The sequence below is a fragment of the Trichechus manatus genome, unplaced genomic scaffold (assembly GCF_000243295.1).
Source record: "Trichechus manatus latirostris isolate Lorelei unplaced genomic scaffold, TriManLat1.0 scaffold00191, whole genome shotgun sequence".
Classification (NCBI taxonomy): domain Eukaryota; kingdom Metazoa; phylum Chordata; class Mammalia; order Sirenia; family Trichechidae; genus Trichechus; species Trichechus manatus.
In genome coordinates this window covers 3,776,736-3,788,837 of record NW_004444127.1, presented here as the reverse complement: position 1 = coordinate 3,788,837, position 12,102 = coordinate 3,776,736, and the positions used below count along the sequence as shown (strand labels likewise).

Below are 12,102 nucleotides of genomic sequence, written 5' to 3'. Positions count from 1 at the left end.
TGCCAGTCTCTTGTTGTCGTCACGCAGTCCTAGTCCCCTGCTCTACTGAATGCTCCGTGTTCAGAAATTACTTTTCAGCCCACAGTCAGAAGCCCAATTTGTCTCACAGTTGGTAATTTCATCCAGGCCTGGCAAGGAAGCAATCTGATTAAACCGATTCATGCTAATGTGTAAATAACTAAAAAACTTTTGGGGCTCCCAGGGGTATTTTGACTTTTTAAATACATTGCCAATGGTAGAATTTCAGGTAAAAAGAAGGAAAAACATTTAGGAAGATTGTTTAGGACCACCAAGGAGACAAAGGAACCTTACCCTTAGTAAGGGCACCTAGCCCTTACTAAGCTCTTTTTAATCTTTCTTCAAAAAAAATTTTTAAACTAACAATGTTAGTATTTTTTTCTAGATACAGAAGTATTAGATGTTCATTGTAGAACCTTTATAAAATATATGTAAGCAAAAAGAAAATTAAAAATTCATCTATAATCTGCCACCCGGTGATAACCACTATTTGTGTTTTGATATATACCCTTTTTCTCTATACAAATAGTTTTTTTCAAAATTAGAATATGCCACAGAGAATTGTTTTGTAATGTGGGTTTTTTTAATACTTCCACTTTACAGATATCGTCAGCATTTTCCCTTGTCATTAAGTATTCTTCTACAACATTTTTTTTAATAGTTACCTAGTACAATTATAATTTATCCAACAAATCCCCTTTGGGGCCATCCAGGTTACTGCCAGTTTTTCCCTCATAGCTATAGGTTTATGCACATCTTTGATTATATCTTTAGGATAAATTCTAAGAACTAGAATTGATTGATCACAAAATATGCACATTTCTAAGAGTTTTGGTAGTAGTGTCAAATTTACCTGTAAAGGTTATACCTAATCTTTACCCAGCAGCGTAAAAGAGGACTTAGATTTCCCTATTCCTCATCTTCAATTCTAAATGCACAGATTTAATGAAAATTAAGGTCTTTGCTGTTGTTCTTGGTTGTTTTTTTATTTCTTTTTTCTACCATTATCTCCCATTACTTGGTGAGCTGTTTGTGATTATCTTTGGACTGTTAAATATTTGGGAGGATATTTTGACACTTGCTATCCCAAAATATAATGGGTGTGTTACTTTTGTAATAATCTGTCCTTTGCAACTGCCTTTGTTATTTTACCCCCATCTGAACCTTAATAGTTAGTATTACCAATTGCTTTTGTTTATCATCTTCCCCATCCCACCCTCCATGTGTAGGTGATTTTGGGAGCTGGTCAGCTCTTTCAAGCTCAGCAAGACCTACTACATCGAACAGCTCCCCTGCTCTTATCTTATCATCTCATTAAGTGGGGAAGTCAGTGCTTAGCTACTGATGTTCCAGTTGACACACTGTGAGTTTCGTTATTTAAACTGTTTTAAAAATAAATTGTGAGTTTAATTATTTTTTTATTATCTTAAAATAATTTTTTTTTTAAAACAAAAAGTGTTATGCTATAATATTGTTTCCCTTTAAGATACTCCATTTTCTAGAGGTTGAAGGCAACTTATAAGAATGAATAGAGACCCATAAGACGGATGCTCTACTTAAAAACCATTTGTATGAGACCTAAAGGTCAACATTTACTGTAAAGCAAAGATGAGAAGATAAGGGGGCAGGGAAACTAGAGTACTGGAAATGGAACAACTAGAACACAAAGAGAATGTTGACACATTGTGAAAAATGTAATTAATATCAGGGAACAGTTTCTGTGGAAATTGTCAAATGGGAACCTAACTTGCTGTGTAAACTTTCACCAAAAACACAATAAAATATTTAAAAAATAATAAAATCAATTGTATTACAAAAAATAAAAAGAATGAATATATATATAGAGAAATTGAGGTTGATTTTAAATGTACAGATAAATCCTTTTGAAGGCAAAATAACAAGGTAAGGCCACAGGGAAAGACTATACACAAAGATGCTGCGCTGGGTTATTAAAGGTGTTAAAGATAGACTGAGATTCGTTGTAACCAAAGGAAGAAAGAAAATCCAGTAGTTACAAAATTTACATTTTCAGTAAGATAAACCATCCTCTTTACTTTTGCAAGGTCAAGTTTTTCCGGGGAAGTCTAAGAGAAATTTCTGCCTTGGCTCCTTATTGAAAGATCACTGAGTGATGCAGTGGGAAAAAATCTAAATCATGACATGCTTCATGCTTTCCAGTTCTCTTTGTGCTTTCAATGGAGCTTTTCTGTGCACTTTATGAATTAAATCGAGCATATTCACAATAGAATAACTTGTTGAAGTAATGTTCGCATGTGAGAATTTGCTAAGCTGCCTTTTTCCCTTCCCCACAGGGAATCTAATCTCCAGCACTTATCAGTACTAGAACTAACTGACTCTAGTGCTTTAATGGCAAATAAATTTGGTAAGTACGGGGATGTGTGTGCATTTGATTTAAATTTGGAATCTGTTGCATATTCATTAGAATGGTCCTTTGCCACCTTTGCTGTAGAAAGATTGGCTGGTGTGTTTGTTTTCACTTGGTGAGTGTAAGTAGCCTGTGGCCTGAGACCTTTGCTTATGGCAAGGGGTCCATGAAGCTGCAGGCCCAGATCAGGCATAAATTAAGGGTGTTGCGCATATATATGGAGCCCTGGTGGCGCAGTGGTTAAGTGCTTGGCTCCTAACTGAAAGGTCAGCAGTTCAAACCCACCAGCTGCTCCATGTAAGAAAGATATGGCAGTCTGTTTCCATAAAGATTACTGCCTTTGAAACCCTATGGAGCAGTTCTACTCTGTCCTATAGGGTCGCTGTAAGTCAAAATCGACTCAGTGACAGTAGGTTTAGTTTTGGTTTGGTGCACATATATATGCACATTAGTACAGCTGCTTTTCTAATATATATTGATGTGCTAGTGATTAATTATACAAAATCATTTTAAAAATTTACTTGGTTCATAGTAGCTTTTGTGATCTTGCCTTTTCTTAGTCAACCAATATTCAAAAGGAGCCCTCATGCTTGAAAACATTGTGAGCCATTATTCTAAAGGACTTCTTTTGTATTGTCTTGGTATGAAAGCTGAAATCTTAGTACTTATATCTATCTGATTTATTGTAAAGACGTTCTAGCAAAGGCACTCAGGTGTAGTGAGATCAGTGGAAAGAAATGACTACAGTGTTGACATGAGTGACTTTAATTGTATTTGTATAGTACTTCACAGTTTAAAAATGCTTTTGTTTATGTTGCCATTGATTACGCTCATGGTGCATTTTATGTTCTGAAATAATGAATGCTGTTTGTTGTAGACACAGTGAATTGGTATGGCCTTAATTGAAAATGGATGTTATTATTACAAGCTTGTAATTGTCATAACTTCTTCTTTTTAAGTATCTAGCCCTCAGACAATTGTGGAGTTATTCTTCCAAGAAGTTGCAAGAAAACACATTATAGCTCATCTCTTCTCTCAACCGAAGGCACCTCTGAGCCACACTGGGATGAATTGGCCTGAGATGGTTACTGCAATTACCAATTATTTCTTGCAGCTTTTGTATCCTTTTACTTAAAAGTCAGTTGAAAGTTTTCTTCTATATAAATAGCCTAAAGCTCTTATTCTGTCTATGTAATGAAGGCTTTTAATGAGGTTGGGTCCTACCCCCTCTAACAAGAGATAGTAATATTCTTTATTTTCAATTATGTTCCCAATTTTTATTTTATTTTGCTTTTTTGCTCAGGAGGTGAGCCAGATTTTATTGGTGCACACATATATATTCAATACCTAGATCCTTTTAAGGCATTATTCATTCATTCAGCAAATATTTATTGAATATTTGAATGGCTCTGTATGCCAGGCGCTGTGTTAGGAGCTGGGTGTCTATCCATTGGCACCAATAGCATGTGTCCGCAGTATACCAGCTAGAAATGGAGATGACCACCAGGGATGAAACACATGCGTTAGCCCATAGTTAACTGAGTTCCAAGCTAGGTGACTAGGCTCCTAGTATATACTTTCTCCGCCATATTTGTCTCTTGAATTCATGTTCCATAGTGATGTGGAAAGAACACGTGCTCTGCTATCTTCTCTTTACCTTCCTTTTTTTTTTAAGCTATTTTGTGGATTTTTCTGAGTTTGATGTCCAAATGTTTGTAAGTTTACCAAAAATCTCCTTATCTATTGACTAGATGGCCTAGCAATCCCAGTTGTCTCTTTCTAGAATGTTTGATGGGAAATTGTCAGTATGTACAATTGCAGGTGAGTTTTGTTGAATATCTCGGGTGCTTGTGAAATATGGGATTTCTGAATTTTTTGTTTTGTAATGTTAACTGCATTGTAGTCAGGCTGGTGATGGTCTATTATAGGTGAGGAGCCACAATAATCTAAATTGACTGTCCCAAGACCCCAGAGAGATTTTCTTTACTTATTTCTTCACAGTAGCATTCAAAACATAATTTTTTTCTGAGTATCTTTTTTTTCCACTACTTCTGTTACTTGGTTTTTTTTGGGTAATACGAACATAACCACCATTGCCTTCATAGAAACTCTTACTGGAATTTAGTCATTAAACCAGTAAGTATCAAAAGTTGGAAAATTGCTGAGATGAAGATTAATTGGGGTGGGGAGGGGGGGCTGGGGCAGAGTCCTGGGTTCCTATTTGCTTTCTTAAGATGTCTAACCTGTTATAAGAATAGATGTACAGGATTGCAGTTTAATCTCTAGGTGATGTCAAGAAATCAAACTTTGTGTTAATTGAACACTATTTTTCTCCCTCTGTAAAGAATGACTTAAAAATGAATATCTCCTTTCTAATCAGAACACTCCTTTTATGCCTTTAAGGATTATATTCAACTGCTACATCCCTGGTGTCAAGTCAATGTTGGTTCCTGTCGATTTATGCTGGGACGATGTTACCTGGTTACAGGAGAGGGACAGAAGGTAAACTGTATTTGAATGATTATAAACTTCAGTGCAAAGGAGGACCCTTAGTTCCGTCTGACTGGGTTGGAGAGTATGAGAGTCAAAGAATCCTCTAATAAGAATAATAAAGACTGTACTAGTGCCAACAAAGGGCATGATGTAAACAAGAGGACTGCTTTGTTTCATGTGCTTTGTGGCTTAGGACACAGGACAATATGAAGAAGAAACATTAAAACCCTCCTATCCCCATGCAAGTGTTTTCAGGGATACATTTTTGTAAATTACATTTATTAGTTAATTACATTGTTTTCATTGTTTATCTGGATTTTTTTGTTTGTTTATGCTGCCTTTTTTCCCATTATGGTAGCTTACATTTTTTATTTTTTCCCTGACATTGTGTTATGTAAATTTTCAGAACAAAAAATTTTATAATGAACAATTATACCAACCACTCAAATTCTATGATTGTTAACATATAACTACAGTTGTTTTATTACATATCTATCCATCATCAGTCCATCTTATTGAAGTTTACTTTTTAATTAATAGAATTTAAGTTTTAAAAGAGATAAATTACAGAAAAATATTAAATAACAGAGTGTAGATATGGCAGAAATTATGAACGTAGTAGACTGTCTTAAATAATTTTGTTTAGTTTTTGCTTCCTTAGTGCACGAATCCCTGATTTATAGCACCTAGAATTGAAGAAATCCATTATAGGTCACTTAGTGTTCTTCTATTACTCCAGGCTCTGGAATGTTTCTGCCAGGCAGCATCTGAAGTGGGTAAAGAGGAATTCTTGGATCGCTTGATCCGCTCAGAGGATGGGGAGATTGTGTCCACCCCCAGGATGCAGTATTATGATAAGGTACCATCGTTTGGCCCTTCTTACACAGCAGTGAAACGAACGATTACTACATGTAGTAACATAGATCAATCTTATAAACATGATGATAAGCAAAAAAAGGCAGACATAAAAGCATACATGCTGAATTTTTCTGATTGCATGATGTTAAAACAAACAGAACTTATCTATGTTCCTGGAAGTCAAAAGAGTTGTTTGTTTGGTCAGTAGTGACTAGAAGGAGTCACAAGGGGGATTTGGGCTGCTGATAATATTGTAATTCTTAATGTGGTGGTTACATGCATATGTTTACTTTTAAACATTCAGTCAGTTGTGTACTCATGATTTGTGCCTATTTCTAAATGTGTGTTATTCTTCAGTAAAAAGTATGAAATTCAAAATAACACAAAAACTTAGCATCTAGAACAAAAAGGTTTTTTGTACTGTTAATAAAGAAAATAACTATTTTATCTTTACCTCATCCTTTACAAGGTTATATTCTGAGTACATTGCTATACATAGAAGTACATGCCTGTAATATAAATACATGTACATACGTTTAGAGGATTGTGCACAAACGTTAATAGAGTGGATAGTCAGAATCTGAAGATCACTGTTTTATGTTAGAAATTGATTGTGCCAGACGTTTAGGGTATTCTCTTCAAGGTTTTTATCAGGCTACGGTGTTATTTACTGTCTTTAAGTTCATCCGTGATCTAGAAAATTAGTAGATTGGTGTTGTGACATGAAATTGTATTTGTTTCTTCATTCAACAAATATTTTTTGAGAGCCTACTGTGTACTAGGCACTGATTCAGGCACTGAGGATACAGCTGTGAACAAAAAGACCAATTCCCTGTCCTCATGGTGCTTGCAGTTCAGGTAGGAAAGAGGCTAGACAAATAAATATATAATGTCAGGTAATGACAAATGCCGTGAATAAAACTAAAGCCGATCAAGGTATAGACTAGGGAATGTTCACCTTGTTACGAGATTATCTTGAAAACCATGTCATTCAGGGGAAAGAGTATAGGCTCTGGAGTTAGGACAAGGATTTGAATCCCAGCTCTCCCAAGTATGTGACCTTGAGAAAGTCACTGTACTTCTCTGTACCTCAGAGTCTTCATCTATAAAATCCTCATTTGATTGTTGTGAGGGTAAATATAGCTAATACCTATATAGAGTCATGCCTGGTACATAGTAGGCCTTCAGTACATCAAAGAGCATTTTTTGGACTCCTACTTTCTTACTGAATGCGTGTATATATAAGGACATAGACACATTCATATGTTTGGTGGCTATTTCATTACTTTATAACACCTGACAAAGGGAAAAGGGTTAACTAAAAGCCTTATATTTAATCCCTGTGTAATTATTCATTAACTGATTATTGGTTCTTGTAAAAGTTTTGTAGAAAAGATGTTAGGATTATCTCTTAACTTTACCTGTCTCTGTTCCAACCTAGCAATCTAAATGTACCTATATCTTAGCTGTATTATTCCAGTGGTAATATTTGGGAAAACAAACAGAAAGGTTTTGCAATAAACCTGTCTATAACAGTAGAATCTAAAGGAAAAACGTAAATATTAACTAAATAATCCTATTTGTTATCAGCACCTTTGATTTAATCTTTATTTACCTAATTATCTTTCTAATTAATTTAAAATTAAATCAGTTAATTTGATGTGCACTGCCATAGTAATTTTAGTGGAAATTTTCTCTATTTTTCCTTAGGTTTTGCGTCTTTTAGATGTCGTTGGTTTGCCTGAACTGGTTATTCAGTTGGCTACATCAGCAATAACGGAAGCAGGGGATGACTGGAAAAGTCAGGTAAGAACTAACGAATTTAGTTGTTGTTTTCCTGGAGGTTTGTCACAACAGGGGCGAATTAACCACTAAGCATGGTACACCCTGGCTTACAGTAAGCAAGGTACACATGGGCTTAATTGTGTTTACTTACTAATCTGTAGTGCACAATTTCACATAGGTTTCACTACATCTTTGATAGGGTGAAAAACAGGTGAAATTGTGCACTACAGATTAGTGAGTAAGCACAATTAAGCCTATTCGTACCTTGCTTACTGGGTAATCCGTCCCTGCACAGAAGTGGTGTTTTGATTTGTGTTGCTCTTTTTTCCCCAAATTGATACTCAGGCTACTTTAAGGACATGCATTTTCAAACATCATTTGGATATGGGTCACAACAGCCAAGCATATGAGGCCTTAACCCAAATTCCTGATTCCAGCAGGTAACCTCACATAGTCTCTTTTAAAGAAGGCAATTTACTAGCCCTGTGTCACCCAGTAAGATGATTTACCAACCCGTTCTTTTCTCTCTTTCTAGGCAGTTAGATTGTTTACGGCAGCTTGTGGTAGTTCTTTGTGAACGTTCACAGCTTCAGGATCTTGTAGAGTTTCCCTATGTGAATTTGCATAATGAGGTAATTTTCTTTATCCACTGTAACTGGAAAAAACTGTGGTGGTTGCCAAATTGCTACTAACTTTGATATCTGATTGCTTCCCCTTAGGTTGTGGGAATAATTGAATCACGAGCTAGAGCTGTGGATCTTATGACTCACAATTACTATGAGCTTCTATATGCCTTTCACATTTATCGCCACAACTACCGAAAGGGTGAGCTATTGAAGCAATTTTTGTTGGAGGCACCCTATTAATTTAATCATAGTTTATGAAAGTACTGTGTGTTTGACTTATGTAAACTTTATTATATTCTTACCACTGGGTGAATATTCTTTACCAGCATTAGGGGAAGTTATGTTTAAGTACCAGATTAGCTTCACCCTTTTGAAGATTACCTGTTGGCCTTGACGATAGGCAGACTTACTCCCATTCTAGAGGCGTTTCCACAGGGGCCCTGGTGGCACAAATAGTTAAGCACTCCGCTGCTAGCCAAAAGGTTGGCAGTTCATACTCACCCAGCAGCTCCATGGGAGAGAGATCTGGCAATCTGCTTCCATAAAGATTACAGCCAAGAAAACCCTATGAGGCAGTTCTGCTCTGTCACATGGGGTCGCTATGAGTCGAAAACAGAACAACAAAAGAGGCATTTCCCATGAGACGGCTTTCTATGTGCATCTTCTGTCCAACTGTCAAAGGAACTTTAGCTTTTTCACTAGAAAAAAAACAACCAAATTCTCTACTTTTGAGTCAATTCCAACTCATAGAGACCCTATAGGACAGAGTAGAATTGCCCCAAAGGGTTTCCAGGGAGTGACTGGTGGATTCAAACTGCCGACCCTTTAGTTAGCAGCCAAACTCTTTAACCACTGCGCCACCAGGGCTCCTTTTTCACTAGAGGCACGTTGAATTCCTGTGGTTGTTTGTGGATCATTTTACCATTGGCCTCTTCCGTTCCTTATTTCAGTTCTTTGAGCAAAATTCTGAGTGCTTAAATATGCTTGTGCTGCCTCAGTATAATAGATGTTATTCTTTATTAGCTATGGGTGATATGTCCCATACCTTCACTTTCATGCAGAATCCTTAAGGAAAGGAATAAGTTTTACATTTAGAATTTTTCAAATGATAACCTGGCGGCAAATGAAGTTTTTTTCAACTTTTATTGTTAAAAATTTCAAGTCTACAGAACGGTTGAAAGAATACAGCAAAGAACACTTCTGTACCCTTCACCCAAATTCACCAATTAATATTTTGCTACATCATTTTCTTATCTTTTTCTTCCTCTCTCCCTTCTGCTCTCCTCTCTCTCTACTTACTTGCTTCTTACTCATTTATCCTGATCCTCTTGAAAGTAAGTTGCAAACATCCTGACTCTTAATACCTCAGCACACATCTCCTAAAGACATTCTCCTAGGTAGTATGGAATTAAGGAAATTAACTAAGGGATTAAATTGAAATGTTACAGTGTATTATCTAATGTGCTGTTCATATTCAAATTTTGCCAGTTGTCACAATGGTTTTTTACACTGTTTTATTAGCACATTCCCCCTGTACTGCCTCATCCCCCGATCCAGAATCACACATTGCATTCAGTTGGCATGTCTCCTTGGTCTTCTTTCATCTGGGACACTTCTTTTAGCCATACCTTGTCTTTAGTGACACTGGTATTTTTGAAAAGTACAAGTCAGTCATTTTTGTAGAATGTACTTTGATTTGGAATTTGTATGGTGACTAATGATGTCTTTATCAGAACAGCTAAAAACAAAAGGATATGAAATATCCCAAGTCTGTTTTAAAGTCATATTTGACACTATACCATTGTAGTTCCCCCCTGAAACTTAGAGATTTTTGTACCATTTCACTCGGATAATTTTTCATTAGGTTTCTTGCTGATTTTCCTTACAAAGAATTGATGGGGATAATTTGTAGGCATGTTCTTGATATCCCTAATTTTAAAACATGTTAGCATATCATTCTCTTAAATCATACCAAAAACAAAAACACCAAACCCGTTGCCGTCAAGTCGATTCTGACTCATCGTAACCCTAGAGGACAGAGTAGAACTGCACCATAGAGTTTCCAAGGCATGCCTGGTGGGTTCGAACTGCCAACCTTTTGGTTAGCGGGCATAGCACTTAACCACTACGCCACCAGGGTTTCCCTTCAATTATACAGGAAGGGAAATATAAACTATTAAAGAGCTCTCATTTGTTTGTATTCACACTAATAATATCCATTACATCAACCTGATTGGGACCAGTTTTAGCTAATGTTCAGGTCTTTCAGGAGCAAGGCTGTTCTAACACAATGTCTTACAGATTGTGAGGGCTTAGAAAATATTTGTTAGAATGAAAAATAAGTTGTTTTATTTGAAAACAGAAAGAATTTTTAAATGCTAGTTTCATGAATCCCATGCAGCCCCAAAACATTGTATTTTTCAGTGATCTCGTTCATCTTACACAGCTTACATATGATAAAAATAAGAAGCTATGTTTTACTGTTTTTGTTACTGTTGAGAATATACACATCAAAACGTATACCAGTTCAACTGTTTCTACATGTATATTTCAGTGACATTGATTACATTCTTCAAGTTGTGCAACCATTCTCAACCTCCTTTTGTGAATTGTTCCTCCCCCATTAACATAAACTCATTGCCACCTAAGGTACCTACCTAATCTTTCAAATTGCTCTTGTCACTTTGATCCCATAAAGATAATTCTTAAAAGAGCATAATGCTCAAGGCAGATATTCTTTACTAGTTAAGCTAAACTACTGTTTGGTTTTCAGAAGACTTCAGGGCGTATTTTTGGTTAAAGTTTAAAGATTATCTCAGGGTAATGGTTTTAGGGGTTCATCCAGCTTCCATGGATCCAGAAAGTCTGGAGTCCTTTAGAATTTGGAATTCTGTTCTGTATTTTCCTCTTTTTGATCAGGATTCTTCTATAGATAGAGTCTTTGATCAAAATGTTCAGTAATGGTAGCTGGGCACCATCCAGTTCTTCTGGTCTCGGGGGAGGCAGTTGTTCGTGGAGGCAGTTAGCCACACATTCCATATCCTCCCCCTATTCCTGACTCTTCTTCTTCCTTTGTTGCTCCGGGAGAGTAGAGACCAATTGTCGTGCCTTGGATGGTTGCTTACAAGCTTATAAGACCCCAGGCATTATGCAACAAACTAGGATGTAGAACAGAAGCACTAAACACGTTATTAGGCCAGTTAACTGGGATGTCCCATGAAATCATGACCTTAAACCTCCAAACCAAGGAACCAAATCCCATGAGGTGTTTGGCTGTACGTAAGCAACCTCAACAGCTACACTTTATTTTGTTGTTGTTGCTATTGTTGTAAATAAATCACACAACTTTTGCCAACTCAACTTTTTACAGGTGTGCAACTTATTGACAGCAATTACAATAATTGACTGTGCAACCCTACCCTTAATTATGTGATTTTTCCATCACTGTTAAGCCCCCTTTCCCCACTTCCTCTCACCCCTGGTAGCCACTAATAAACTTTGGTCTCTATTCATTTTCCTTTTCTTGTCTTTTTATAGAAGTGAGGTCATACAATATTTGTCCTTTGTAACTGACTTACTTCGCTCAGCATAATGTCTTCAAGCTCCATCCATATTGTAGCATGTATCAAGACTTCGTTTCTCCTGGACAGAGTAGCAGGGGCTGGGGTCTGGGGACTGGTTTCAGGGAACATCTAGGTCAATTGGCATAACAAAGTTTATTAAAAAAAGGTTCTGCATCCCACTTTGGAAAGTGGTGTCTAGGGTCTTAAAAGCTAGCGAGCACCATTTAAGATGCATCAATTTGTCCCAGCCTACCTGGAGTAAAGAAGAATGAAGAACACCAAAGACACAAGGAAAGTATTAGCCCAAAAGACAGAAAGGGCCACATAAACCAGAGACTTCATCAGCCTGAAACCAGAAGAACTAGATGGTGCC

The 12,102-nt window shown here is 36.6% G+C and overlaps 1 protein-coding gene across 2 annotated transcripts in view; it reads left to right on the top strand.

Moving 5' to 3' along the window:
- Positions 1 to 12,102, top strand: part of NUP160 (nucleoporin 160) — a 44,631-nt gene that overhangs the window by 20,358 nt on the left and 12,171 nt on the right. For both annotated transcript variants that reach the window (XM_023741834.1, XM_004387720.3), the window contains 10 exons: positions 1,248 to 1,381; positions 2,331 to 2,401; positions 3,364 to 3,523; positions 4,156 to 4,225; positions 4,808 to 4,906; positions 5,637 to 5,756; positions 7,466 to 7,561; positions 7,886 to 7,980; positions 8,076 to 8,172; positions 8,260 to 8,365. In XM_023741834.1, the coding sequence (XP_023597602.1) occupies positions 1,248 to 1,381; positions 2,331 to 2,401; positions 3,364 to 3,523; positions 4,156 to 4,225; positions 4,808 to 4,906; positions 5,637 to 5,756; positions 7,466 to 7,561; positions 7,886 to 7,980; positions 8,076 to 8,172; positions 8,260 to 8,365 (1,048 nt within the window). The remainder of the gene's footprint in view (positions 1 to 1,247; positions 1,382 to 2,330; positions 2,402 to 3,363; positions 3,524 to 4,155; positions 4,226 to 4,807; positions 4,907 to 5,636; positions 5,757 to 7,465; positions 7,562 to 7,885; positions 7,981 to 8,075; positions 8,173 to 8,259; positions 8,366 to 12,102) is intronic.